The 27,134-nt window shown below is 45.9% G+C and overlaps 1 protein-coding gene across 4 annotated transcripts in view; it reads right to left on the bottom strand.

Moving 5' to 3' along the window:
- LOC137438012 (uncharacterized) overlaps positions 1-27,134 on the bottom strand; it is a 68,319-nt gene that overhangs the window by 7,183 nt on the left and 34,002 nt on the right. For all 4 annotated transcript variants that reach the window (XM_068132857.2, XM_068132858.2, XM_068132859.2 and 1 more), the window contains one exon: positions 14,452-14,571. In XM_068132857.2, coding sequence (XP_067988958.2) covers positions 14,452-14,571 — 120 coding nt within the window. The remainder of the gene's footprint in view (positions 1-14,451; positions 14,572-27,134) is intronic.

Genomic DNA, 27,134 nt, shown 5'->3' with positions numbered 1-27,134 from the left:
GGCCTTGATTGCATTTGTAATAAATAGAAGACAGACCGTCGAATAAATTGTTCCAGCCCGTCATTTTTGTTGTGCTTTTATACTAGTACTGAATAATGCTTGTACATTGTCATGAGAAGTTTGTATTCATTGATATAGAGAAGGCTTGTGACCAGGCGCCTCGGGAGGTAGTCTGGAGATGTGCAAGACTTATTGGAGTCTCTAAGAAGTTTGTACGACTATTGCAAGACGTGTATAAGGAGTGCCAGACAAGAGTAAGAATCAGCGTGGAAGAGAGTGAGAGTTTTGATGTTCGACTTTGATTTCACGAATGATCATCACTGAGCATCTTCCTTTTCCTGATTGTCATGGATGTTCTAACTGAGCACGTGAGATTAGGAAGTGCCATGATCAATGGTGTTTGCAGATGATGAGCTGTGTGGTGGAGATAATGATAATATGACTGAGTATCTGGATAAATGAAGAGAAGTGCTGGAAGATATGGATATGAAGATCAGTTGACCAAAGATTCAATATATGGATTGTCAGTTTGAGCCTATGGAAGAGGATCGGGCTGGAAGTATAAAGATTATAGGTGAAGATATGGAGAAAGCGAGTAGCTTAAATTAACTATCTGGGGTCAGTGGCGGAAAAAGATGGAAATACGTAAATGAAGCAAAGGATTAGTTAGAGGAAGTGCAGTGGAATGTTGTGTGATAGAAAAATATCGCTGAAACTTGAAGGAAGAATTTACAAGACAGTTGTGACGCCGGCTTTGTTATATAGTGCGGAAACCTGGGCAACATCAAAGAAAGAGCAACAGAAATTGGATACAAATGAGATGCAGATGCTGAGATGGATGTGTGGAGTGACAAGGACAAGATTGGGAACCAGGACATCAGAGAGTCAGTGAAGATTGTGGAGGTATTGAAGTACCCGAGAAGAGATCAAGTTGGTTTGATCATGTGATGAGGAGAGAGAAGGAGTATGTGGTGAGGTGAGTGATGCAGATGGAACTGCCAAGAAGAACAAGAGGAAGGCCAAAACCCGATAGAAAGATGCGGTGACGAGAGATTTAGAAGTTGTGGGAATGTAAGAAGAATGAGCGATCGACAGGAGGGGATGGAGAATGGTGATCAACCAGCATTGTAGCGACCCCAACTAAAAATGGAGGAAGAAGAAGAAGAAGAAGAAAAAAGAGTTCTGAGATCCCTAATTATTAAAGTAGGTACTGTATTTACTTAACTTTTTTAAAAAGAGGCATTTTCTGTGTCGTATGTATGCTTTAACATAACTTCATCTGTTTGTACCCAAGTTGATGACGTATATGTTGGGGGTTTGGAGGGCTCCACACATGCGCATTGAGGAGTTTGGAGGCCGAGAATAAACCCGCCTGATTCACGTACTTGTGGTGATTTAAGAGTCTACCAGTGCGACATAACGCATTATATCATAACGTTATGTTCACGTCATGGTTTACGACATGGTTGTAACATAACGCATTACATCATGACGTTATGTTCACGTCATGGTTTACGGCATGTTCACGACACCATGACGAATAAACGGCAGTCCGTTGGCCCGCCATCTTGTTGACTTGTTTGTGTCTGAATAACCAAACGTTACATGGTGTCAGAAGTGGGATTCGAACCCACGCCTCCATATGGAGCGAACGAGTGATGAAAATATCATTCTTATATCTACGTAGACAAGAAAGTCATTTGTGCATTATTGGTCCTCCTTTTGCTCGTTGAAGTTCGCGTGCGCCCCGCGAATCCTACAAACACGGGATCCGGCTGCGTCAACCGTCCACATCGTTGTCAACGCAAGTGAGTTGCACTATTTTGTCGCCATGGCGGATGCTTCAGAAAAGCCACGTATGAACTGGCAAGCGTCAGATCTTGAAAAGGAGTTCAGACGTTTTAAACAACATTGTGTGTTTACGTTCAACGGACCGTTATCCACGGCCACGGAAATTGTCAAAGTAAACTATCTCATGACATACATAGGCGACAAAGGCAGAGAAATTTACAACACATTCACATGGACTCCTGCAACCGAAGGTGTGCCTGCAGAAAATGAAACCTTAACTGGAGTACTTGACAAGTACACTGCATACGTGGCTCCCAAGAAAAATGAAATCAGAGCAACAGTAAACTTCAACAGGCGTAAACAGCTGCCCGGTGAACGCTTTGACAACTTTGTAACTGACCTGCGGCTGCTGGTGACAGACTGTGGATATGGCGTCAACACGGACCGCATGCTGCGGGATGCCATTGTCCTGCGATCCGCTAATCCAGCGGTGACTGAACGTTGCCTTCAGGAAGGAGACGAGCTCACACTGAACAAGGCCACCAGCATCGGTCAGAACTACGAGACCTCACAGGAGAGCTGGCGAGTTATTGCTGCGGACGAAGACAGTAAGGTGTATGCCATTAACAAACAGCAGCCACCCCGTCACAAGACACCCACCAGAAAACAGTGGACAGACAACCAAAACTGCTGGTACTGCGGATACTCATCATCACACGACAAGTGTCCCGCCAGGGAGGCCCCCTGCAAATTCTGTAAGAAGGTAGGCCATTTCGCCCGTGTGTGTAGACAGAAGTTGAAAGAGCAGTCAAGATCTGCTGCGCATGCTGTTGATTGTGACTACGAGTCTGATGACACGACCCTGACGCACAGTGTCAACAACATTCATGGAACAAATGCAGCAACAGAATGGTGGACTGATGTCAAGATTGGAACAAAGGTCGTGAAGACACAGATTGACACAGGTGCAACAGTATCCATAATGCCGCTTGAGCTGTTTCACAGTCTAAAGACCCACATGTCATTGTCTGCCACCGATAGCAAGTTAAAGAGTTATTCGGAGCATGACCTTGCTGTTGAGGGATGCATCACATTGCCTGTGACGCACAAACAAAACACTGTTGACGTCAAGTTTTATGTCGTCAGAGTAAAGCAACGACCACTTCTCTCCGGCCAAGCCAGCACAGCACTCGGGTTGATTGAGAGAATTCACAAGGTCAGTGACCTTAGTGATTATCCTGATCTTCTCCACACAACAGGTGTACTGCCAGGCAAGTATTCTCTGAAAATCGACCCCACTGTGCCCCCTGCTGTCCATGGACCACGTCGGCAACCAAAAGCTCTCTCTGTACGACAAGGTTAAAGCCAAGCTAATAGAAATGCAAAAAGATGGGCACATTGCTCGTGTCACTGAACCGACAGACTGGGTGAGCTCCATGGTCACCGTAGTTAAGAAAGACAAAATCAGAATCTGCATTGACCCAAAAGACCTAAACAAGGCAATTAGGAGAGAACACTATTACATTCCAACAGTTGAAGAAGTGGTTGCATCAATGATACCAGGTTCAAAGTATTTCTCTGTACTTGACGCCAAATCCGGATTCTTACAGATCCCGCTCACATATGAGTCCAGTCTTCTCACCACCTTCAACACCCCAATTGGCCGTTTCCGTTGGCTGAGGCTCCCTTTCGGGGTCCGATCCGCTCCTGAAATCTACCAGCGTATCATGGACAACATGCTGGAGGGCATAGAAGGCGCTCGTGCCATAATGGACGACATTTTGGTGGCGGGTAAGACCCCAGAGGAACATGACTCCATCATGCGACAAGTTGTCAACAGAGCTACAGCTTTCAACCTCAAACTCAACTTTGACAAATGTCATGTGAAACAATCATCCGTGAAATATGCAGGGCATATTTTGACAGGGAGTGGTCTGAAACCTGATGATGACAAAGTGAGGGCCGTGAAAGCAATGCCAGAGCCCAAGAACAAAGAAGATGTCCGAAGAATACTTGGCTTCATCCAGTATTTGGCAAAATTTCTACCAGAATTAAGTACAGTGGATGCACCACTTCGTGCCCTATTGCCCAAAGATGTCCTCTTCCATTGGGACAAACCTCAAGCCGAGAGCTTTGAAAAGATGAAACAGTTGTGCTGCAATGCACCGGTGCTGGCCTATTACGACGCCAAGAAAGGCTGTACCATTCAATGTGATGCCAGCAGTTACGCTCTCGGAGGAGTGCTTCTGCAAGATGACCACCCTGTAGCATATACATCCCGTGCGCTCACACCGACTGAGCAGAGATACTCGCAATTGGAGAAGGAAATGTAGGCCATTGTACATGCCTGCAAGAAGTTCCATTACTACATATTTGGGACATCAAACATCACCGTCGAGTCCGACCACAAGCCGTTGCAGTCAATTCACACCAAGCCCCTACTAGCAGCACCTATGAGGCTACAATCAATGCTCCTGAAGTTGCAGCCGTATGACTTGACAATCACGTACAAACCAGGGAAGGACATTCCACTGGACGACACCCTGAGCCGTGCTAACCTCCCAGATACTACACCAGAGATGGACATTGAGCTAATCAATATGGTAGACTTCATATCAGTGGTGCCGTCTCGCTACACGCAGTTCCAGCAGAGAACTGCTGAAGAGTTGAATGAACTGCACACCATGGTTCTGAAAGGATGGCCAGACACCAAAGCTGAAACACCTCACAGCATCCGTGCATACTGGCAGTACCGTGACGAGCTGTCGGTGATGGATGGAATTGTTTACAAAGGCATGAGAATCGTTGTACCCACAACAATGCGGCCAGACATGATGCGACAAATACATGGCTCACACATGGGAATCAGCAAATGCAAACAGAGAGCCCGAGAAGCTCTGTTCTGGCCAGGCATGACTGCACAAATTGAAGACGTCGTCAGTGATTGCCCACAGTGCAGTTTGTACCAAAGTCAGCAGCACGCAGAAACTCTGATGCCCCTGAAAACACCTCTGTTACCTTGGATTGAGGTGGCTGCTGATATCTTCGAATATGAAGGGAATCAATACTTACTCACAACCGACTGTTTCTCCAAATTCATCGAGGTGGATGCTCTGACAAACCTCAGCACAGCAGTCACTGTCAACGCCCTCAAATCACAAATGTGTCGACACGGCATCGCAGAGACACTCAGAACAGATAACGGACCTCAGTTCAGCTCGCAAGAATTTTCCCAGTTTTGTGCTGACTATCACATCAATCACCAGACGTCTTCGCCCCGATACCCTCAGTCAAATGGTGCAGCTGAGAGAGCCATACAGACGGTAAAGCGACTCTGGTCTAAGTGCAGTGATAAACATCTGGCCCTCCTTGACTACAGGACCACGCCGCTGGAAAGTTGCAACATGTCACCTGCCACGCTTTGCATGTCTCGCAGACCCTGCAACCTGCTGCCAACCTCTCGTGAGTTGTTGCGTCCAATTACTCTGAACTGTGATGAGGTCAGGAAGAAACTCGATCAGAGCAAGGAGAAGCAACGGGTCCACCACGACAAACATGTCCAAAGAGACCTGCCCGCCCTCCTCCCAGGAGACCCAGTAAGGATGACTCCACTCCCAGGTACAAACAACTGGCTGCCTGCAACAGTTGTAGCCCATCACAGTGTGCCCAGATCATATATCGTTGAAAGTAATGGCAGGAAGTATCGCCGAAACAGGAAACACCTCCGCCTCTCAACATACGGTGCTCATCAGCCAAGCTCCACAGCACTGACGTATGCAACCCGGCAACCGACCAGACCGACCCCACACTGTGCTACTGCTCCAGCTGGTCTGCCAGCTCCCAGCTCAGCTCAGACCACACAGCACTGCCCGTGCAGCAGCAGCCTGCACTCTACAGCCCGTACAGGGCAACCCTCGCCAGTCACACACACGCCATCCTCTCTGCCGCCTGAACAGGGTCAGAATCCTCTCACCACGAAGTCAGGCCGCGTCATCAACAGACCCAAACATCTAGAGGATTATGTGACAAACTGAGGGCAGACTAACCCTTCTTCTAGCACCTTGTAACTCAGGGTAGTCTACCCCTGTTTTACTGTTGTGACAGTATGTTCTAAATGTTTACACTTATTTTGTTCATGTTCGTTCATGCATCAGCTACATCTTTTATTACTTGCTGTGCCATGCTTCACTTAATTTTCCGTTTGTTGTTTGTCAAAGGGAGATGCGACATAACGCATTATATCATAACGTTATGTTCACGTCATGGTTTACGACATGGTTGTAACATAACGCATTACATCATGACGTTATGTTCACGTCATGGTTTACGGCATGTTCACGACACCATGACGAATAAACGGCAGTCCGTTGGCCCGCCATCTTGTTGACTTGTTTGTGTCTGAATAACCAAACGTTACAACCAGCATTAGTTGGTGGACGATAAAGATCCCACGGTGTCTATCGCAAAAAGTAGGCGAGCTATCACAAACACACTGAACAAAGTATACATTTTTGCCTAACCTCCAGAGGGCAGTGATCTCACCCCTTACAGAGTTGGGAGAGTAGAGCAAGCCTGTCGGTTAGGGTGCTGGCTTGGCATCCTCGGAGCGTGAGTTTGAATCTCAGTCAATCATTGAATTAACACCAGGGGGGTTGATTCAGCCAGCTCATCCTTCCAAGGTCGGCAAATTGAGTACCAGCTCACTGGTAATTGGGGCACTGCATCAGCAGCATAAACGTGCTTCCAGAAAAATGATGCAACCAGCAGCCACAGGCTGCATACTGTTATGTTTGTAGGGGGTAGACAATGATTACCTTAGAACCAGGTAGAGTGTATAGATTAGCATGCTCCGATTGTCATGAAGAAGAAGAACAACCATATAATAAGTATAAGGAATTTGTTTTAGCCCGGATGTCGTGTAAGGTGCATCTTCGTCCCCATTACGAGGAGTGGGGTATGTTAATTAGCTCAGGGATTATGGGCAATTTATCCCTTGGATCTCGTTATCTCTGTAATTCATTTCCTATGTCCCTTTTGGCACCACACCATAGACACATAGCCAAGCCACGCAATCGCCCGCATTTAAACTCACTAATTAAAAAGCTAACCAGAAGTCATGCATCAAGCACTACCACTGACAACCCTGACTTGGGAAGCGCACAGGTCGGGTAGGCCGAGGCCACGCCCCGAGGAGCCGTGATTGGGCGGGGTTTTGATTGACGGGAAGGACTGGTGGGAAGCAACTCGCCAATTGGTGAAGCACCCCAGATGACGTCAGAGCCTGGACGATAAAGAAACGCGATGGCGGACATTTTCTTTTGTTTTCTTCTTGGCTTCTCGCTTTGTTTTTGGCTTTTTTTTTGTATACAGAATCGAGGCTCGTGAAAGAGCTAACATTTATCACACAAGCAAAATATATAAAAAGAGGGAGCGGTAGACAAGATGGGGAGGGAAGGGGAAGCACACAAACACAACATTTGAGAGCAGGGACATCAGGAGATGTGTGGGAGGGAGAGGGCTTGGGGGAAGGAGGCGTGGGAATGGGGGTCGGGGGTGGGAGAAGTATAAAACACAAGGACACCAAGGACTTCCAGGAAAGAAGTTGGTCTTTCAAAAAGTGGATTTGGGGTGAAATTAGCGGAGGTAGAAAAGGTCAAGGTTTTGGATGGGGGAAGATAAGAGATGGTGGTGAACAGCTGTTTTAAAAACCTGGAGGGAGGAGTGGGATTGAAGAGAGTGAGGGAGTTTGTTCCAGATGCGGGCTTGAGCGGACATTCTCTCCTCCGCTTCTCCTTGGCTTCTCGCTCTGACCGACCTTTATCGCTCTTGTGTGCCTTCTCTTACCAAAGACGATAGGGAACAGTCGCGATTCCCTCTTCTGCATTCTCGTCCTGAACCTCGTACAAACGGTGGCATTTTGCTTTCGGGCTCAAGGAAGTGAACGGACCGGCCGTCTCCCAAGATTTTGCTGGTGGTCGTGCAGAGGCAGAGCTACAAACCGAGGGCTACAGTTTCACGCACGAGGATGACAAAGACGGGCACGGCTGGAGGAGCGAGCTGCATGCCTGCTCGTTTGCTTCGCACGGGAGGCTTACGTCACGCACACGGGCATGGCCTAGTGAATAAGGGCATACTGAGGCCTAGCAACACGGGAGCGAGCGGATTTCCTGCCAACACCAGAGCCGCATTCAGATGGCGCGCTCGGGGCCTGGACGAGTACTGACGAGACGCACCGGTCGAGTCGAGCTAAGTGCAATTAAATACCACGTTTTGCTTTTAGGGTTCTATTTCCCATTGTCCGTATTTGATTCTGTGTGTGGGAGTGCTCCATATATAAATTTTAGTGTTACCGTGTTTTATTTTGTACCAGCAATTTCCTAATAAATCCGGTATTTATTTTTGTACATTTTAAATCCATTTCGTTTGAGTTGTTTTTTTCAGGTGTGGAGACGTCGCGTGCAAGCCGTTCAGGTAAGGCTTCAGTTTCTCCCCCTCCCCCTTGCTTCCCCATGCGTATTCTCCGCCATTTGAACTGAACGCCTCGGAGTAACAGCTCGTTTGGTCATCTGTGCTACCCTAGGGTGTTCACCAAGGGTAGTCACGTGACAATACGAAACAACAACAACAACAACAACTTGTGTTTAAAATAACAAATAAATAAAACTGGAAGGGGTTTAGGCAGACTGTGTGATCAAGTTTTTCTCAAATTGTACTTTTTAAAGTTTTTCCTACCCCTTGAGAAATAAAGCTCCCACTATTTCCTCATCTGCTTGGAACTAACATCGCAACAATGTCGAGGACTCTAGAGTGATAAAGAGTAAATCCCATTTCATACCACCACATGGGGAGGGAGGGGGAATCCAAATGTTTTTCCCTGACCATAAAGCAAAACTAATCACAGATGTTTGTCTTCTCTATGCAATTTTAAGCTTGGGTCACATTTTTCCAATTGGTGGAGGACAGTTTCCTGAGGGCATTGGAAATGTTTTTGGCTATGACACGATTAGAACAGGGAAAACTTTCGACTCCTCTCGTATATTTTATTTGTGCATTTATTTTCCACTTCACTGTTAAAAGTCCTAATAATCTCCGCTCTTGTCACCACTTTCGGTGGCAGAGGTTATGTTTTCATCCCTGTCTGTTTGTCTGTCTCTGTGTTTGTCTGTTTGTGAACAGGATATCTCAAAAACTTGTGGACAGATTCAGACGAAATTTGGTGGAGAGGTTTGGAATGTGACAACGACGAAATGTTTAGATTTTGGTGAAGATTTGGATCTGGATATGGATCCAAATTTTTTAAAGTGACTTCACCATTGAGAGATTGGGCAAAAATGATAAATAGCACGACATCTCAAAAAGTTATGGACGGATTCGGACGAAACCTGTTGGACAGGTTGGGTGTGTGACAAGGATGAATAGATTTGATTTTGGTGAATATTCGAATGTGGATCAGGATACGACAGTTTGTTAAATTTTCTTCAATGATTCTTCACCATTGAGTGAAAGGACCAAAAACGATTTATAGCATGATATTTCAAAAAGTTGTGGATGACTTATGATAAAACTAGGTGAATGAGTTGGTCCTGCAACAAGAACAAGCAATTATATATTGGTTCAGGTCCAGATCCAGATCTGGCCTATTAGTGTTGTTTTGTATGCCTGGCAGAGCTAGGTATGCGCTCTTCCGAGTCCCGTTATAGTTAAATCCGCCACCAAAGGTGTATGGAGGTTGTTTTCACCCATCTGTCTGTGCGTTTGTGAACAAAATATCTCAAAAAGTTGTGGACGGATTCGGACGAAACCTGTTGGACAGGTCGGGTGTGCGACAAGGACGAAATGATTAGATTTTGGTGAAGATCCGGATTCGGATCCGGCTACTAGAATTTTAAAAGTGATTCTTCACCATTGGGAGGTAGGGCCAAAAACTATACATAGCGGGATATCTCAAAAAGTTGCAGACGGATTTGTACGAACCTTGGTGGACCGGTTGGGTGTCTGACAAGGATGATTCGATTCGATTTTAGTGAAGATCTGAATATGGATTCGGATATGAGAATTATTTAATTTTTTAAAGTGATTCTTCACCATTGAGAGATTGGATCAAAAACGATACGTAGCATTAGTGGCGGAGTGATGGTTTGTGGTGCTCGGGGCGAAGGTCAAAAATATCGCCCACTGCAGGCACTGACAGTCAGAAATTCCTCTTGAGGTGGCATATGAAACTGAAAGAGCTTAAGCTTCCCCAGCGGGCTCAGCAGCAGAGCCCTGTTACCTGTTCAAAATGAGAATATATTTAGATATGATCTCTTGAGATGATTCGGCGAATTAACTATGAAGAATCCGGAAGAATTCCTCTGTTTCTAAACACACGCCACGTTAAGGTGTATAGAGCAGTTTAATAGGTCCTTCCATGGCATGGAAATCCTTTTACAAAATAAATAACAAAAACAATGATAACATTGTAACAAAGCATTTATTAATACTAATAATATTAACAACAATAATACTATCAGTACCATTTGCCAATAATAAAACGAACATATGATCCCCACCCTGGTGCAAGCATACCTGGGCTTGGTGAAAGGTAAACTAATGCTGAAGCAGTAGAGCAGGCAGGTATGATCCAAGGTAGTTAACAACAACTACATCAAACATGCATGCAGCAAGGTGTGGTATTTCTATGCAGCAAGGTGTGGTATTTCTATGCAGCAAGGTGTGGTATTTCTATGCAGCAAGGTGTGGTATTTCTATGCAGCATGGTGTGGTATTTCTATGCAGCAAGGTGTGGTATTTCTATGCAGCAAGGTGTGGTATTTCTATGCAGCAAGGTGTGGTATTTCTATGGCCGAGAGACTAGAGCTGATGAGACAGAGCAGCAGAGGAAGGCAAGGAGTTTAAGAACTCACTTGACACGTAATCCTGGTCGTCGCTGATTGGGACATAACACCTGAAATATCTACATTTGATAGACATAATTACACAACAAACATCCAACAGTTACACCCCTCCATCCCTTGGGCCGATGGGTGGTCTCTATGTTACCAAGTGCATATTAAACCTCATTATACAAGATAAGAGATCTATGCAGCAACACCTGAACACGGATTTATTTACTGTGAGATGTGATAGAAGTAGGAATTAGGAAAAAAAAGTTAATCCGGATGGAAAGGAGTTTGTAAACATCGACCTGACACATTGATATGTAACACGGAGTTTAAACTGTAAAACGTGGTTCTGAAAGTTGCTTCTCGTGATCTCACGAGTTCGTTGTATTATAATTTTAATAAAATGCAACCAAATGGAGCATTAAAACTTTTTTCCGAGGGTGTCATTTAGCGCCCCATCCACTTCACGCCTGGTATGGTATGGTCGCCCTTTCCACCCCCCCCCCCTCCCGCACCCCCATCATGACGCCACTGCATAGCAGGATATCTCAAAAAGTTATAGATGGATTTGGATGAAACTTGGACAGGTTGTGTGTGTGACAAGGAAGAATAGATTCAATTTTGGTGAATATCCGGATCTGGATCCAGCTAGTGGATTTTTAAAAGTGATTCTTCACCATTGATTGATATGGCCAACCAGGTGGAGGTGTTGTTCTGTACTGAGTGCCGTTCTAGTTGAAACTGTGACAATCTTGTGACGTAAACCACTGTGGGTCTGAGTTTTATTGGACTAATCAAGTGCGCCCCATGCATAAAGAAAAATCTGCCACCCCGACCCCTCCCCACAAACTGGTCAACCCCTCCACACCTCTCTACTACACGTGAGTAACAGCAGACCCAGGCAATGCATTATTATTTCACCTGAGAATACAATAAGTATATTATAAACACAAACCAAACAAAAAAGCATCTGAGAATGCAAAGCCCAACACCTCCGCTTTGTATTCAGACTACTTATTCTTCTGTATTTTAAACATGAAAAAAAAACAGCTAAAAAAATTTGACGATTTCAGGTGACCTTGACCTCTTGACCTCAACAGTAAAAGGCTTGAGTGACGCAATATGCAAACCCTGCTCAAATTTCAAGTCAATCAGATGAAAACTGACAATTTTCTGCACCTTTGACCTTTTGATCTAAAAAAAACATTTGGCTTATAGATTTCGATTGGTGAACCAATTACAGACTTGGCATTTAATATTGAATTTTTTTTTTCTTGACTTGGGTTTAGTTTCTGAAACTCAGAAACTCACCAGATTGATATACTTTTACCCTTCGGTGATGTCTTTGTTGAAAGAACCATGTCACTGATTGTCTTTCGCAGCAAGAAGTCAATAACAGGATTATATCACAGGTGGCATGACAAAATGTAAGGACAGGTACATTTGACGATTGGCTTCACAATCGGGTATATAAGGTTTGTTGCGTTCTGTATTAGTGGAAAACAACTGCTGCACGTCTACAAAAGTTATTGCCGCTTCCTCTCGAGATGGTCCGTCAACTTGACAATGCTGTTTGTCATGGAGTGGTGGCTTTACGAAATTCTGGCATGAAACAGCGTGCTATTGCTCGGCAGTATGGCATCACTCAAGGTCAGGTGTCAAAGATCCTGAAACGAAATGCTCAGAGGGGTGTCCCTACTCCAATACCGAGGCCAGGACGTCCACGCAGAACCACAAGGAGAGATGATCGCCAGCTGCACCGGTTAGTCTGCAATGGCCGTACCGAGTCAGCTAATCGGCTTAGGAATGAGTGGCAGCAACTGACAAATGTGCCTGTATCCAGAAGGCTAGTCAACCAACGACTGGTTCAAGCAGGCTATCGTGCCAGGCGTCCCCTGAGAAAGCCACGCCTGACCAGACAACACAGCCAGCGCCGATTGCAGTGGGCCAGAGAGCACCGTCAATGGCAGCCAGGACACTGGAATCACGTGACCTTCAGTGACGAGTCTAGATTTCTGGTCTATCGTCAAGATGGCCGCGTCCGAGTGCGCAGACAAGTGCATGAAGCCCACAACGAAGATTGTATAGTGCCAAGAGTCCAAGCTGGAGGTGGTGGGGTGACCGTTTGGGCTGCTTTTCATGCAGGGGGCAAAACTGACCTGGTTGTTCTGAATGGAAACCTGAACCAGTTCAAGTACAGGGTCATTCTGGAAGAAACATTGCTTCCATTTGCTCGTGCAGCCTTTCGAGGAAACTTTGTCTTCCAAGATGACGATGCACGGCCTCATCGTGCTCGCATGATCCAACACTTTCTTGCTGACCGTGGTGTAGAGCATATGGAGTGGCCTGCCATGTCCCCGGATATGAATCCGACAGAGAACTTGTGGGCAGAATTAACGCGTCAAATCGACCACTTGGACCAGCAGCCGACCTCTGTGCGTGAATTGCAGCAGACTATTGTCACTGCATGGCAAGCGATTCCTGTCCAAACCTTGGCAAATCTCGTGAACAGCATGCCTCAACGTGTACGTGCTCTCCTGGATGCTCGTGGGGGTTACACGAAGTACTGAACTGTAATTTTACTATCCGTAATCCCAGTCATAATTTAGCTTTTGTTTTTGTTGAATTTTTTTTGGCTAATGTGCAAAATAGAGATACTTCTGGAAAACGTACAGAAGTTTAACACAGTACTGTCCGTGAATTGAGTTCAATATCAGTTTACATCACTTTCAAGGATCAATTTATTTGCTTCGAAATGTCAAATGTGGTTTTTGTTTCTTTTAAAGGTCACATTAACAAAATCTAGAATAATTTCAACATAATGCCAATTAACTTTTGGTTCTAAGTCATCTTGAAAAGTAAGTTCACCCCCACAAAAAAAATATTCCATATTAAATGCCAAGTCTGTAAGTTACCACATATACAAATTCTTAAAATTTCAGGTTAATCGGATGTAAATTGACGATTTCATGCAACCTTGGCCTTTCACCTTTTGATCTAAAAAAAACAGTTGGGTTTTATCTTTTGATTGGTGAAGCAATTCAGTCACCCGATATGCAAATTCTAAAAATTTCAGGTCAATTTGATGATTTTATGTGATGCTGACCTTTGACCTTTTGACCAAATTATTAATTTGTCTTCTCCCTATTCTCATAAAAAGATTTTTTGAAAATTTGATGACAAAAGCTCAAATGGTAAAAAGGTTACGGCCCGGACAGACGCACAGACAGAAGTGATTGCAAAATCTGCGCAGTGGGAGACGGGCTAATTAAAATATGTCTCTATAAGCTGCAAATACTCCAGCTTGAATAAGTATATGGTGTTTGGGACATATTTTCATCGTCAACAATGGCAGATGATCTGGCAGTGTGGTATTACAATGAATACTTACTTCTTTTTTTTCTTTTTTTTCTTTTTTTGTACATATACAAGATCGAGGCTCATGTAAGAGCTAACATTAATGACCAAAAAAAAACAAACAAAAAACAAAAAACGGGCACATAAGACGAAATAAAGGGAGCGGGAGACAAGATGGGGAGAGAGGGGCAAGCACGCAAGTACAACATTTGAGAGCAGGGACATCGGGAGATCTGTGGGAGGGAGAGGGCTTGGGAGGGGCTTAAGTGGAGAGGTGCACTTGGAGCAGTGTGTGATTGGTGCATAAAAAAGGCGAGCGGTAGTGGGGAGGGAGGGGGAGCCACGGGATTGAGCATAATAAATATATGATCTAACAAACGATTTCGAATTGTCAATCGCCAAATCATTAATTTTGCACCTGATTTGGTAAGGTGGTGAGGCCATTGAGAGGGAAGGTCGCTCCCACCCTGCGCCGTACTTGGGGAGGTCGCTCTCCATCAGCCAGAGGAAACTCCTTGGGTAGCTGTCCAGTAAGCTGCTGAACTCACAGCAACACAATGGCGAAACGAATGAGAACTTAAACAAAAACACCGCGTTCCCAAATCAGCAGACGAGGCAAGACACGTCATATTGAGCTTTAATGAATGAACAATCTCAATGAATAAGAATAATTATATAAATATTCATTCATTGATGTATCACGCTCTACGCAGAGCGTCTGTAAAGCAGAATAAGTTTATTGGCTGGGGTTACGATCCTGGATGGATCACCACTCCCATACAGGAAATCAGGGCAGGAACTTGGAACTTAGCCAGAGTGCCGGCGACAGCTCACCTACTCCTCGCGAAGGACACCATGGGATCTTTAAGATCCATCAATTAATGCCCTGGTGCTGGAGCCCTGGTGTTGGGCTAGCGGCTAGGGTGCCAGCTTAGGATCCAAGGATCCTGGGTTCGAATCCCGGTCGATCGCTGAATTAACGCCAGGGGGATTGACTCAGCCTGTCGTCCTTCCGAGGTCGGCTAATTGAGTACCAGTTCACTGGTAATTCCCTGCTTGTCGTAAAAAGGCTACAAAAAGGGTTGGCGTCAGGAAGGGCATCCGGCCGTAAAACATTGCTTCAAAAAGGGGACCAAAAAACAACAACAACCACGGTCCCCGAAAAGGCCAACCCCCGCTTTGCGGGGAAAAATGGCCTCTAAACGGTGGTTTTAATTAATGCCAGAAGACAGGACACCGGTTTAACACCAATCCGAGCGCGGCACACACATTAATGAATCACTGGATGGACATTTTATAGGTGTGTCAAGATTCTAACCCAGGACAGACAGCTTTGAGGCAAGTGTGCGTACATCTAGTTTAGGCTATCAGGTCAGACTACTACAACGACTATTGCTGCTGCTGTGACTCACGTTTACATTTCGTCTTTATTTTATCCTCTTTATCCATTTCCTGATTATTCCATTCTCTGCCATGACATCCTTCATCCTTCAGGCAGGCAGGCCGCAGCCTCTTTCTTCCCTCTCTTTAGACCACAAAATCACAAGATTGTCAACACTTGGAACATGTCTTTCTGAAAGGACCGTATGACATACCATCCCATCTACTCTCTTAACAATCCTCTTGAGGAAGTTCAGTCATTCAAACACTTGGGTCTCACTATCAGCCATGATCTTTCTTGGGAAAACCACATTCCAAAGTTGGCCTCCAAAGCCAGTCGCCGACTGGGCATCCTCCATCATACAAAGTCCTTCCTTGGTACACCTGAACTCGTATCCACCTACAAGGCCTTCGTCCACAGCTTGATGGAGTACTTGCTTTCTCCTCTGGGCTGAACTCCTGTCTAAGACCTTGCCTGGCTTGACGCAGTGGAAAACAAGACCTTCAATATTATTGGTATATCCCATGATGAAGCTGAGTTTATGAGTCTATCACTTCACCATCACAGACAGGTCTGTGGTTTCTGTCTTCTAACACCTCCTTTCTGGTCTTGCACCATCTCTTGTTTCCTTGCTTTGTCCCCAGTAGGTTTCTGCAGGGTACACACGGTCCACCACCAACTCCCGTCTGGTTAAATACCCAAATCCAGGAACACTACTCACCTCCACTCATTCTTTCCTCTGTCTGCCTGCCTGTTGAACAAACTTCCACATTCTCTTCAATCTCATTCTTCCCTCCAGGTATTCAAGATAGCTGTTCACCTCAGATCGTCCCCAATCCAAAACCATGATCTTTTATACCCTCGTTAACCCACCACACCCCAATCCTTCTTCTATATAAATTTCCCGTTTTTCCTCCTGAGAATTTCCTTCTGTATCCATCTTGTCCACCCCAATTTCCTTATGTATCCATCTTGCATCTACTCCTGCCCCTCATTCCTCCCCACACCCATTGCTCGTCTGCCTCTCTCTATCTTGGCATTCAACTCTGCTGTTGGTGTTTCCCCCTTCTCTCTTTGCTGTTCCCTTTGTACTGATCCTGCCAGTGGACTAATTATAGCTCTTCCACAAGCCTCAACTATATATGTATATATATATATATTGCTACGGTTTTGAGATTTGCACATATTGATCATTAAAGGTTAAAGGGATGCACCCCATAGTTAGTCCATGAGCAACACGTAGGCCACCTGTAGTATTAGTTATGTCATAGTATGTGTAAGTATAGGCCATTTCCCCTAGTAATATCTGCGTTGTGTAAAGACATGAGTTTAGGTCCCTTCATTTTGCGTCCACCCTCCAAGTTCCACCTCCATGGGCATAATTGATCCCGCGCCACATTTGGCTGATCCACTCAGTTTGTTACGCTTTGGCTGCCAGCAGCATTTGTTACGCTTTGGCTGCCAGCAGCATTCGCTGCCCTTTGTTCGCTCACTAGTCGAGTAACACGAGGTAGGCCTGAGAAGGAGGAGGAGCGCGGGGTCGGGGTGGGGCGGTGTCAAGGCAGCGCGTCAGAGGCGATGACGGTAAGGGCCACCAGCCAACCAGGGCTCTAACGGCAGGGCGTGGTAAGGCGCGTCTGGTAAGTGCTAGAAGGTTCGTGGGGCGTGCCTATAAAAGTCACTGCACGAAGGACTTGAGAGAGACTTGTTACAAGGAGCACGAGAGAGAGCACGAGTGAGTGGTGAACAGGACTCGACTGAAGCAGTGCTCGCTTTGGGGGCATTGCGCTATATCTCAGTATTACGTACACGCCGAAGGAAAGGCAGCCAGACACACCGGTGGCGAATATCGCCTATTCAGCCACGCGAGTGAACGCGGCAATAGCCGCCAGTGTTAACCGCCAACCGCCAGAGCTCAGACCCTACCGTTCGCCCCATATTAACCCTTGTGCACCAAACGACACGCGGAGAGCTCCTACCCCTCTACTTACCATCTGCCCGGGACGAACCAGAGGCCAGAGGGAGCTGCACGAGAGCCATCCCTGGACGTGGTGAACATCATCCTGCAGCTGCAAACCCCGTGTGAGTGTGTCTGTGTGTGAGAAGGGCCCGTTTGTCCTGGGGTTTAAGTTAAGACTGTTTTTAAGGCTGCACTGTGTCCTCTTTTCTAAAATCATTGTAAATAGTGAAAATAAATCTTGTTATTCCTTTTCCCAATTCGATCGCCTGTGTGATTTCTCAATTGGCTAAGTGTGGTAGTACGTAACGAGTAAGATTGTACAAGTAAGATCGCTAGAACCGGGTTCACCAACTAAATGGCACTGATTGCGTGTACGCACCGCTCGGCGTCTCAGCACACGTGATTCATGCGGGGCTTATTTCCTCGTTTCTGTGCAGCGCGAGTAATTAGGTAATAGTGATTCTAGTCCTACGACCCTACTTCGCGCTGTCCGGGAAGGACGTCATAGGTCCCGGGTCCCGTCGGCCAGTCAAAGACAAGGGACTAATCCCCCCTTGGTAAGGGGAGAAGGCCGGCGCTGAGATCCGCAATATATATATATATATATATATATATATATATATATATATATATATATATATATATATATATATATATATATATATATATATAATATATATATATATATGTATATATATATATGTACATATATATATATATATGTACTTATATATATTATATATATATATATATACTGTATATATATATATATATATGTATATATGAAGAGTTCAGATGCAAAACAGATATATCCATTTTTGCTGAATGGAAAATCAAGATTTCTGCTGTGCATTCCAGGTGAAACCCATCAAAATGACATGGGCTGTATCTTAAAATACGTGGACACGATCGGGTTTTGGGAGAAAATGATTTGCCTACTGAAACGGAGGTATTGAAACATATACTTCGGTAAACATAGTTCAGTTTCATCAAAAATGGCGTTTATCGGTTTTTGCGCCTGAACTCTTCATATTATATATATATATATATATATATATATATATATATATATATATATATATATACTGTATATATATATATATGTATATATATATATATATATATATATATATATATATATATATATATATATGTATGTATATATATATATATATATATATATATATACAGACTTGGCATTTAATATGGAATATTTTTTTGTGGGTGTGAACTTACTTTTCAAGATGTCCTAGAACCAAAAGTTCATTGGAATTATGTTGAAATTATTCTAGATTTTGTTAATGTGACCTTTAAAAGAAACAAAAACCACATTTGACATTTCGAAACAAATAAATTGATCCTTGAAAGTGATGTAAACTGATATCGAACTCAATTCATGGACAGTACTGTGTTAAACTTCTGTACGTTTTCCAGAAGTATCTCTATTTTGCACATTAGCCAAAAATTTTTTTTACTAAAACAAAAGTTAAATTACGCCTGGGATTACGGACAGTAAAATTACAGTTCAGTACTTAGTGTAACCCCCACAAGCATTCAGGAGAGCACGTACACGTTGAGGCATGCTGTTCATGAGATTTGCCAAGGTTTGGACAGGAATCGCTTGCCATGCAGTGACAATAGCCTGCTGCAATTCATGCACAGAGGTCGGCTGCTGGTCCAAGTGGTCGATTTGATGGGTTAATTCTGCCCACAAGTTCTCCATCGGATTCATATCCGGGGACATGGCAGGCCACTCCATATGCTCCACACCACGGTCAGCAAGAAAGTGTTGGATCATGCGAGCACAATGAGGCCATGCATTGTCATCTTGGAAGACAAAGTTTCCTCGAAAGGCTGCACGAGCAAATGGAAGCAATGTTTCTTCCAGAATGGCCCTGTACTTGAACTGGTTCAGGTTTCCATTCAGAACAACCAGGTCAGTTTTGCTCCCTGCATGAAAAGCAGCCCAAACGGTCACCCCACCACCTCCAGCTTGGACTCTTGGCACTATACAATCTTTGTTGTAGGCTTCATGCACTTGTCTGCGCACTCGGACGTGGCCATCTTGACGATAGACCAGAAATCTAGACTCGTCACTGAAGATCACGTGATTCCAGTGTCCTGGCTGCCATTGACGGTGCTCTCTGGCTCACTGCAATCGGCGCTGGCGGTGTTGTCTGGTCAGGCGTGGCTTTCTCAGGGGACGCCTGGCACGATAGCCTGCTTGAACCAGTCGTTGGTTGACTTGCCTTCTGGATACAGGCACATTTGTCAGTTGCTGCCATTCAGCCCTAAGCCGATTAGCTGACTCGGTACGGCCATTGCGTGACTAACCGGTGCAGCTGGCGATCATCCCTCCTTGTGGTTCTGCGGGGACGTCCTGGCCTCGGTATTGGAGTAGGTACACCCCTCTGAGCATTTCGTTTCAGGATCTTTGACACCTGACCTTGAGTGATGCCATACTGCCGAGCAATAGCACGCTGTTTCATGCCGTAATTTCGTAAAGCCGCCACTCTATGACAAACAGCATTGTCGAGTTGACGGACCATTTCCAGAGGAACCGGCAATAACTTTTGGAGACGTGCAGCAGATGTTTTCCACTAATACAGAACGCAACAACCCTTGTATACCCGACTGTGAAGCCAATCATCAAATGCACCTGTCCGTACATTTTGCCATGCCACCTGTGATATAATCCTGTTGTTGACTTCTTGCTGCGACAGACAATCAGTGACATGGTTCTTTTAATTATAAATCACCAAAGTGTAAAGGAAACTCACCAGATTGATATACTGAGTTAAGAAAGTAAACCCAAGTCAAGAAAAAAATATATATTCATATTAAATGCCAAGTCGGTCTATATATATATTTATATATATATATGTATATATATATATATATATATATATATATATATATATATATATATATATATATATATATATATATATATATAATTATATATACAGTATATATATATATATATATATATATATATATATATATATATATATATATATATATATATATATATATATATATATATATACAGTCACGTGAAAAGTAAGTACACCCCATGTAAAGTTCTGACCTTTTCAACATATTTTCAACATACAGCTATTTGATCTTCATTTCAACAATATTGATAGATAAAGGTGATATAATATAACAAATATGATGAAACATTTACATTTTGTAGTCCATTGTATAATTTAAATAAACAATGCAAATTTCGCATGTGGAAAAAGTAAGTACAACCCTTGGCTCTAATAGGTGGTATTGCCCCCTTGGCAGAAACAATCTCAAGTAGGCGTTTCTTATAACTGTCTACCAGTCTCTGACATCGACTGAGAGAAAATTTGCCCACTCCTACATGCAGAATTCTTTCAGCTATGCGATGTTTGAGGGGTTTCTTGCATGCATAGCTCGTTTCAAATCCCCCCACAACATCCTCGATGGGATTTGGATCCGGGCTTTGACTTGGCCATTCCAGAACCCTCCATTTCTTTCTTTTCAGCCATTCCTTGGTGGATTTACTGGTATGTTTAGGGTCATTGTCATGTTGAAAGGTCCACCTTCGGTTGAAGCTTCAACTTTCTGACAGATAGCCTCACATTATCCTCAAGCACCCTCTGGTACAATGAAGAATTCATATTGGATTATATTATGGTGAGCTGCCCCAGGCCCTGATGCAGCAAAGCTGCCCCAACCATAATATTTCACCACCATGCTTTACAGTTGGTATCAGGTTCTTGTGGTCAAATGCTGTCTTTGGTCTTCGCCAAACATGTCTTCTGGTACTGTGGCCAAATAGCTCTACCTTTGACTCATCTGTCCAGAGCACATTGTTTCCAGAAGTGCTGGTCTTTGCCTCGGTGTTCATTGGCAAACTTGAGTCTTGCCCTGATGTTCTTTCTGGACAGTAAAGGTTTCCTCCGGGCACACCTCCCATGTAGATCAAATATGTGCAGCCTCTTTCTAATGGTAGGACTCGTGCACTTTGACATCAACAGTGGCAAGAGCTACCTGTAGGTCCCGTGATGACATTCTGGGGTTCTCAGAGACTTCTTTCAGCATCTTGCGGTCTGCTCTCGGGCTGAACTTGCTGGGGTGGCCTGGCCTGAACAAGTTGGCAGTTGTTTGGAATCTTCTCCACTTGTAGATGATCTTCCGGACAGTCGAATGATTGATTTCAAATTGTTTGGAGATCTTTGTAAATCCCTTCCCAGACTCGTAGGCATCTATAACCTTCTTTCTGAAGGCCTCAGAGAGCTCTTTTGATCTAGGCATGGTGACGCTGCACACTTCAACAACAAAGAGCAAACCAAACTAAATGTCCGAGGTTTAAATTAGACTGGTTCCTCCAAGATCCTCTCCAACGATGTTCTAATCATTTGCACCTGAGCTGGTGCACCTCATTCTAATTTTAGGTATTTGAAGTAGTGATAAATGTGGGGGTGTACTTACTTTTTCCACATGCGAAATTTGCATTTATGTTTTTTAAATTATACAATGGACTACAAAATGTAAATGTTTCATGATCTTTGTTATATTATATCACCTTTATCTATCAATATTGTTGAAATGAAGATCAAATAGCTGTATGTTGAATTATGTTGAAAAAATCAAAACTTTACATGGGGTGTACTTACTTTTTCACGTGACTGTATATATATCTGTGCAGTGTCTGTCTTGTGTTGTGCTGTGTTGTCACTGAACTACTCCCTCAAACTTTTGTGAAATCGTACCAAACTTCTGGTATGCACTTATCTCTCCCGTCGGTATGTCTTAAGGGTATTTTCTTTTGAAAAATTTTCCAATTATTATTTTTTTGGGGGGGGGATTTTTTTGGGGAAACATTTTTTTTTCCAACTTAAGTTTTCAACTTCAATTGCTTATAAAACGTAATATCACGTATATTACAAATACATTTGTGCATTATGATTGTTTGAATTATGATCGGTGTAAACCATGACAAAACAGCAACTCAGGTACAGTCATCTATCTATATATCTGCATATCTGGCCAGTCTCTGTTGTCACTGAACTACTTCCTGAAACTTTTGTTTCCGTGGTTGTGGTGTTTTTAATAACGTGGTGATGGTTTTGAATCATGTGGTGGTGAGGTATTTTGAATTATGTGGTGGTGAGGTGTTTTTAATTACATTGTGGTGAGGTGTTTTAAATTAGGTGGGGTGAGGTGATTTTAAATTAGGTGGGGTGAGGTGTTTTAAATTACATGGGGGTGAGGTGTTTTGAATTACGTGGGGGTGAGGTGTTTTGAATTACTAGGTGGTGAGGTGTTTTAAATTACTTGGTGGTGAGGTGTTTTGAATTACGTGGTGGTGAGGTGTAATCGTCCCAAATTTAGTCTGCACCTACCCCTCCCGTATGTATGTGTTGAGGGGCCCTTTTTTGAATTTTATATATTTTTTCAACCTAAATTGCTTATAAAAATGTTATATCACAAACACTTCAAATAAATTTGTGCAAAATAATTGTTTGTATTATGATTGGTGTAAATCATGACAACACAGCAACTCAGCTACAGTCATTATCCTCAGCTTAAATAAGCCTGTTCCTCAGTATCGACGCTTGGTGAGGCGAGCGCAGCGACCCAAGCCAAGCTAGCGGTGTTACCTTGTTAGACATGGTGTTGCCTTGTTGGACGTGGTGAATTCACAAGGCACTTGCACAGAACTTGTGGTAATAATAATTATTTATTGATTATTATAATAATATACGAAGATTCAATGGCAGAAAGTACAGTACGGTGCAGTATACAAAGAGCTTAACGTTTGAAGCACGGCAGCAATGGCACCCATAGTGCCCAATTGGGTTTTCGTTGATGGGATGTCGACTGATCGGAGACGTTGTTGGATATTCAACATTCATAAAAAATAATAATAAGAGTTCCTTCAACGCAGGAGGAGGCCCCACGGCCCATAAAACCCGTGCTATGATTGCTGAGCTGTGGTCGTTATGTTGGTGTGAGCTGGTTAGCAGTTTGAATGATCGGTGTTTTTTAACTCTTCTTGTTTCTGCAAAGTTTGCTGTTATTGCATAAAAGAAAAATCGTTATTTCATGATACATATGTTTTCATAACCTTTATTTGAAGTGTAATGCTTTGGAGAATTGCTTCAAGTTTTCTTTGTACCTGCAGCAGTTCATCTCCACACATGCACACTACACAGTAATCCTGTGTTAGTTAATACGGGACTTTCTAAATAACGTAATCTGCCCCAGAATGCTCCGTGCACATGCGCTGGTCCCCTTTGCAGAAGTGTTGTTGAGGGCACGTTTCCGTATATCATGTGTGTGAGAGAGGGGTCGATTCCCAAAATGGCTCGCAAAGCTTCTGGAAGAATCTGAAAATACTTGGGAAAGTATCTGAGAGAAAGAAATATATATATATTTCCTGTGCTCATGAGCAACGTCATGGACTTTGCTGTGCAAGCACAAATTACCTGTCCCTTTATAGTGACCAGACTCGTGTAGAAGTTGATGCAATCTGCGCCCAAACCTGGGCTTTCCACAGCATGTACCAGGACATGTTTTTATTGCAAACACAAGACCGAGACACGGATCATGTGTAGCAAATTTAGGTCCAGAGTTACAAAGTGAAAATAAAGTGTGTCATAATATGAATCATTCACATTTGCTAACATTACTTCATTAGACACAAAATTGTCAGTCTGGAAATGTTGGGTGAGTTCAACCATATTTTGGTTTCACCAAGAATAACCCAGACATTAAATCATAAAAGTGGGAGTGGAAAGTAGGCTCAGCAGTCGTACAACTTTGATTCCCGAGACAGCTATAAACTGTCATCCTGGTGTTTAACAGGGAGGATTATTCATCAATGCTTGTGCCGTTCCCCAGAGGACGATAAACAGGAATCTTGCCTGCATTAGTTGGTGGATGTTGAAGATCCCACAGTGTTGTTCGTGAAGAGTATTTTAGGTAAGCTACGCCGGCACCCCAGCCAAATTGCAAATTCCTGTCCTAACCTATAGAGGGCACTGCATCAGCAGCATAGCCGCACATTCAGCCAATGGTGTCCTCTGCAGCCTTGGCTGAATAAGAAACAAGAAAGAGCAATCAGAGATTGCAGCCAGGATGTGTTTTCAGTGGTTTTTAAGGCTTTTGTGTTAAAAACAAATATGGCGCCGAACCACGTGACCGATGACGTCATCATTATTCTTTTTTTTCTCCACCAATTTATCCCAAGATGATGCTCCAAGAAATTTCATCTTGATCGGATGAAGTTTTGTACTTGTCGAATTATGATGTCATTGAAGGAACTGCGCTCCAACGCGAGTCAAAAGAATTGACGCGACCAAAGACGGAATTCGTCCGAGTTGCTTTATTGAAACAAAACAGCTCAGGTATTCTGACAAGCCCGTTTTTCGGGCAACAATATATATACACATTTATGTCGGGAAGTTTGCCCGGCAAAAGCTATACCGGGCATGCCCGGGTATCAAGGGCGAGCCTTGGAAAGGCGAGTCTGGACCTGCCCGGGCGTGTTTGGCTGCGGCCTGGCAAGTCGAGGCTGGGCGTGCCCGGGCGCTCTGGGCGAGCACTGGAAAGGCGATAGCGGGCATGCCCGGACGCTCTGGGCGAGCCCTGGAAAGGCGATAGCGGGCATGCCCGGACGCTCTGGGCGAGCCCTGGAAAGGCGATAGCGGGCATGCCCGGACACTCTGGGCGAGCCCTGGAAAGGCGAGAGCGGGCATGCCCGGGAAAGACGAGACCGGGCGTGCCCGGGAGGTTCGGGCGTGCCCGAGAACAGTGAGTCCGGGCATGCCCGGGAGAGGCGCGTCTGGCCGTGTTCTGGCCGGTGCAAGGCGATTATGTACATCCAGCGGTAACCGCTACACACGCCCCTCCAGAATCGACCTGCACCGGCAGGGTCAATTTAAGGGGGGTCCGGATGACCCGGCCGAAGCGACCCCTGGAGGGTCGTGGGGAGGGGTCTGACGTGGTGGTGGGTGGTCGAGCGGGGGGAACTGTGGACGGGGGGCGGCCTCGCCGCGGAGGAAGGGCCAACCGTGGTGGTCGGTCGACGTCCATGTGCGCCGGTTTGAGGCGGTCCACAGAAATCCGGTCCGGCCGGCCGCCGAAGTCGACGATGAAAGACTTGTCGCCCCGTCGCAGGACCCGGAAGGGCCCGTCGTACGGCGGCCGGAGTGGCCCCCGGTGCGCGTCATGACGCACAAAGACGTACTCCGCTGTGCGAAGCGCCGGGGGGACGTAGGACTGGGGGCCACCATGGCGGGACGTCGGCACGGGGGCAAATCGTCGGGCGGCCTCCTGGAGGTCCGAGCGCTGGCGAGCGGCGGACCAGGGACTGGTAGCGTCAGGCACTAATTCGCCCGGGACGCGGAGTGGCTGGCCGTAGACGAGCTCGGCGGCGGACGCCTGGAGGTCTTCCTTGGGGGCCGTGCGAAGGCCCAAAAGGACCCACGGCAGCCTGTCGGCCCAACCGTCGTCCTGAAGGCCGGCCATGAGTGCGGCCTTCATGGAGCGGTGAAACCGCTCGCACAACCCATTGGCTTGGGGGTGGTAGGCCGTGGTGCGGTGCAGCGTGACCCCCAACGAACGGGCGACCGCGCCCCAAAGCTCAGACGTGAACTGTGGGCCGCGGTCGGACGAGATGTCCGCTGGTGCGCCGAAGCGCGCGACCCAGGTGGCGATGAACGCCTGCGCCACGTCGGCGGTGGTGGTGGAGGTGAGGGGCACGGCCTCCGGCCACCTGGTGGTCCTGTCCACCATGGTGAGCAGGTGGGTGAACCCCCGCGAGGGGGGCAGGGGACCCACCAGGTCCACGTGGACGTGGTCGAAACGCCGTTCAGGCACGGCGAAAGGTGCCAGCGGGGCCTGGGTGTGGCGGTGGACCTTGGCTCGCTGGCAGGCCGTGCAGGCGTTGGCCCAGTCGCGGATGTTTCGTCGAAGGCCGTGCCAGACGAAACGTGCCGACACCAGCTTCTGAGAAGCTTTCCGGCCCGGGTGAGAAAGGCCGTGGATGGAGGCGAAGATGCGGCGCTGCCAGGAAACGGGCACGATGGGGCGAGGCTGGCCCTGGGAGACGTCGCAGAGCAGGACGGTGCCCGCGAAGGGGATGTCGGCCAGGCGGAGGCCCGTGTCCGCCATGCGGAGTGCCTGCACCGAGGCGTCGGTGGTCTGGTCAGCCGCCATGAGCGTGAAGTCCACGCCGAGGTGGACCACGTTCGCGCTGGCCCGCGAAAGGCAGTCGGCCACGGCGTTGTCTTTGCCGGCGACGTGCTGGATGTCCGTGGTGAACTCCGACACGGCGGAGAGGTGGCGCTGCTGGCGGGCCGACCACGGCTCCGTGACCTTAGCCATTGCGTAGACCAACGGCTTGTGGTCGACGAAAGCCGTGAACGGGCGGCCCTCCAGGAGGTGTCGGAAATGGCGAACGGCCAGGAATAGCCCGAGCAGCTCGCGGTCGAACGTGCTGTAGTTTAACTCGTTCGGCCGGAGTTGCCGGCTGAAAAAAGCGAGTGGCTGCCAAACCCCGTCCACCCATTGCTCATGGACGGCGCCCACCGCGTAGTTGGAGGCGTCCGTAGTGAGGGCGATGGGCGCGTTGAGCACCGGGTGAGCCAGCAGCGTTGCGTCGACGAGGGCCCGTTTGGCACTGGCGAAGGCCGCGTCCATGGCCGCGGACCAAACAATGTCATGCTTGGCCGGCTTGCCCCGCAGGGCCTCGTAAAGGGGCCGCATGAGCTGAGCA

Source organism: Myxine glutinosa, chromosome 12 (assembly GCF_964187855.1).
Source record: "Myxine glutinosa chromosome 12, kmMyxGlut1.1, whole genome shotgun sequence".
NCBI lineage: Eukaryota > Metazoa > Chordata > Myxini > Myxiniformes > Myxinidae > Myxine > Myxine glutinosa.
This window is presented reverse-complemented; position numbering and strand designations above follow the sequence as displayed.